General features: G+C 35.0%; 1 protein-coding gene across 1 annotated transcript in view; it reads left to right on the forward strand.

The window, feature by feature from the left end:
* Nucleotides 1-1,082, forward strand: part of LOC144444801 (uncharacterized) — a 10,323-nt gene extending 9,241 nt beyond the window's left edge. Inside the window, exon 13 of the mRNA XM_078134340.1 lies at nt 312-1,082. Coding sequence (XP_077990466.1) covers nt 312-551 — 240 coding nt within the window. The 3' untranslated portion in view covers nt 552-1,082. The remainder of the gene's footprint in view (nt 1-311) is intronic.
* The last annotated feature ends 3,110 nt before the right edge of the window (nt 1,083-4,192 follow it).

The following is a 4,192-nucleotide window of genomic DNA, read 5'->3' on the forward strand; positions in this document are numbered from 1 at the left end:
TCTATCTATCTATCTATCTATCTATCTATCTATTATCTATCTATATAACTACAAATCTAGCTCTGTCAATCTACAAATCTAGCTCTATTTGTCTGTCAGTCGGTTAATCCATCCATTCACCCCCTCTCATTCATTAATTTTGGCATTTAGAACACTGAAAACTGCAGCTCGAGTACTGTTTGTTTGATCTGCACTTGCATGTGTCATGGGTTCATGAATCATGAGCATATCCTTTGTTTACATCATTTTAGATTTTCCACATAAATTTGATAATCATAAATATAATTTTGTATGTATTTTCACACTCCTAGGATAAGACCTATCTAGTGTGTGATGATCTGACAATTGCAGACATAACCGTATTCTCTCACTTGCTGGCCATGCCGCTTGCTGGAATACAACTCACCAAAGAAACCCACCCAAATATCACGGCCTGGATGAATACTATCAAACAACTTGATTCATTTAAGGATGATATTGAAGACTTTGAGAATACAGTGTCTAAATACAGTGAAATGAGTCTGTGCCAAGGAACATCCACAGGAAATTGAAAATAGATCTTAGCCAGCAATGCCTACCGATTTTGTCCTTCAATAATTACCACATAATGTCTATGAATTAATCTGGTTACAATAAACTGTTTTTAAAAGTGATGTAAAGCTTCTTCACATTTAGGAAGCCCCATTGATCACAATTTTCAGAGTTGAGCATTCTTAAACTGTAAGTGGCATGTAACTATAGTACGGTGGGGGGGGGGGGTGCAAACACAGTTTCGTCATATATGGAAAGCCTTGTCGATCACATTATTGTTGAAAATGTAGTGCACATAGTTGTCTTTGTTTGGGGAAAAGAGTCGTGTAAAATTATTTCATGGGTTGTTGGGCATTTACTGCATATCAATTCAGATGAGAATTTTAGATTATTAATTTTAGCATAACAAAACTTTTAGCAAATATACTAAATTGAAATTGAATCAAACATTTTTATCATATTAGTCTTAGTTCACACAGCTAGTGTAAATAAATATAGATTGACTTTTAATCTGCTTATACAAGTTTGGAAGACTCACTCTGTATGTAATACATATGTACACGCATGAATACATAGTACATACATACATACATACATACCTACATACATATATACATATATATATACATATATACATACACACACATACATACATACATATACACTCACACACACACACACATACATACATATACACTCACTCACACACACACACACACACACACAATGCTACATTACCAAGTTTGAAATAAAAGAAATGTTTTAATATACAAGTACTCTAGAGGATACATAATATCCATACATTCTGTAAGGCAGAGATTTTAAAAAATGAAATCAGAAAGAACTAAATAGTATAGTTTTCTTTAAGTATTTGTTGTGGACGAACAAATGGATGAATATCATCCAGTAATGATTTCATGGACTTTCAAACTATACAGAAATAACACATCCTGAACATATACAAACCATGTATGTTTTGATACATGATAATGGTGTTAAAGTGACCATATGGATGAGAATTTGGTATTTATTTTGGATTTTTATTTGATAAAACAGCTTCACTATGTTTTTCTACTTGAAAAAATAATGTGAAATAACATATACCAAATCTATGTTTGCAACTCAATACATTGCAAAAGATTAAACAATGTGTGAAATGTTTGTTATTGTACGTACAATAACAAACTTTTTGCATCTTTTTGCAATGTATTAAGTTATGAACATGGACTTGGTATATGTTATTTCACATTATTTTTTCAAGTAGAAAAACATAGTGAAGCTGTTTTATCAAATAAAAATCCAAAATAAATACCAAATTCTCATCCATATGGCCACTTTAACACATGCTTTCAATATCAAGACTCCTCAAGTGTAATATGCATTGTATGTCATATTTGCCTTGATTACAGTTGCCTACTGGCTGGCTGGCCAGCTGTGACTGTGTGTGTGTGTGTGTGTGTGTGCGTGTGCGTGTGTGCATGCATGTATATAAGTGTGTGTGTATGTATGTACATACATTATTACTTACATATGTACATATAATGTGTTTTTGCTATGAAAATGTCTTCATATTGAGCACGCCATCATGTAAATCTAATAAATAAACTTGTGAACTGTTGATACGCTATTTTAGTTAGTTAGTCTCTGTATACATCAAATCTACCAGTACTATAGCATAGTAAGCGACATAATACACATTATGACTATGTAAGCTAGAAATCCACACTCAACACATAATTGTAATTTTATGATGATAAAGACATATTTCAATAAAATCAAATTAACTAAATCTGAAACACAAATCTGCTTGTTATTTTTTGAATGTTTTATTTGAAGCAACAAAATTTAAGTGAAAGAAATGTGTTAGTTGATGTGTCAAACTACACAGATGTAACCAACTGATTGACAATTTACTCATTGATTCTGCATTCCTCCTGTACACCTCTCCTCTCCTCTCCTCTCCAAACAATATTTCATCCTTGCAGACCGTCTCTCATCTCTCTTGCAGTTCTTTCTCACCCAAAGTCAACAAGGATGCAGACTATCCCATTATTATAATAGGGGTAGAGGCTGTAAGATGTTCCCTTTCCTGGTACATCTTGACATGCTGATCACAAGCTTTAACCACAGTGGATCAGGCCAAACCATTATCTTGATGGGTAAGTATGGGATGGAAGGGTACATCATCTGACCAATTCTTGTATCTTTGTCAAATCATGTATTAATCTTCTCATGTTACGTTTGAGGTGTGGTATGTCCTCCGATACGTCTGAGTTTGTCACAGGGCATCCATACGTTGCTTCCAAAGCTATCAGAGAACAAACCAATTGTTAGAAAGATAATCTCAAGGCTTAAGATATCGAAATCCAAAATTGTAGCATAAGACTTTTTTTTCTTACAGCTTGCATGTATTCAAAAATGTCACTTTTCACAATAGGCCATTGTGTTATCTCTACCCATTGTTGAAGATTATCTCCACAAAACTTTGGTGATTTTACACCTAGTTAAAGAGTGTGTTATCATCTAGAACTTAACCCCTCTATTGTATGTTTAAAACATAACCCATACCTGTAAGTTCCTGTTCAATCACATCCATTCGTTGATCAAGTTCACCCTGGACCTCAGCAATGTGTTGTAGAAGATTCCATTCACAAACTAGGGGTGGTAGTGGCTCCACATCTTCTACTACATCTATTTCAGACAACTCTGATCTCTCGGACCTCAAGGATTCCGTTCTTTTTCTACTACTTCCCTGAAAGTTCAAATAAAATAAGAAAAAGTGTCAATGTTATCAACTGTTTCTATGGTTATTGTAATAGTAGCCATCAACAATAAGTTTAACAAAAGTCTCCTAGCCTGTACATCACTCTGGCGCAAGTTCTGATCAATACCAACTCCATACCGATAAGTGAAAAGAACTAGAACCAAGGTATGTTATTTCAATTAACATCCCAGTTTGTAGTAAACACAGTGAATACTTTTTAGTCCAGGAAACTATAGTTTTACATACCTTTGCTCTTCCAACCTGTGTCCATACACTACTGCCTGTAAGTTTGACACCACTGGGTGCAATTCTATTCTGGTAGTCATTGGACGGTATTCCTACATCTTTCTTGACTTCATCACCTTTCAACTCCTCTTTTTGAACAATTGTATCCTTAGACATCTTAATCTCCTTAGTGATCTGATCAGTCTTATCCTGTCTCTGTTCCTGCTTTGTCACGTCTTTCCTTGTACAGTCTTCTTTTGCTATATCACCATTTCCGTCATCAACTTTCCCTGAAATCAACTTTTCCTTGTCTCCAGTTCCTTCGCATTCCACTTTCTTAATCTCTTGCCTGGCAACTTTTCCCTGCTCTTTAGTAGGATCTGTTACATCTCCCTTCTTGTTAAGTATCTCTGCCCCACTTTCTGGTTGTCCAATTTTTTGTGTTTCTTTCACATTGCTGTCTTTTGTCACATTTTCCAGCGACGAGTCCACTTTAGTATTAGTACATGACAATTTAAGAGTAACATCTTCAGTGGTGTCGTCATTGACAACATCAACTTCCATGTCTTCTGGGTCCTCCTCTTCTTTACTCTCCTCTGTTTCCATGGCAACCTCATCTATTTTTGAGTCCTCTTTACCATGTTGCTCCTCAGAGCTTACTTGAGTTCTTGG

Source organism: Glandiceps talaboti, chromosome 13, assembly GCF_964340395.1.
Source record: "Glandiceps talaboti chromosome 13, keGlaTala1.1, whole genome shotgun sequence".
Lineage (NCBI taxonomy): Eukaryota > Metazoa > Hemichordata > Enteropneusta > Spengelidae > Glandiceps > Glandiceps talaboti.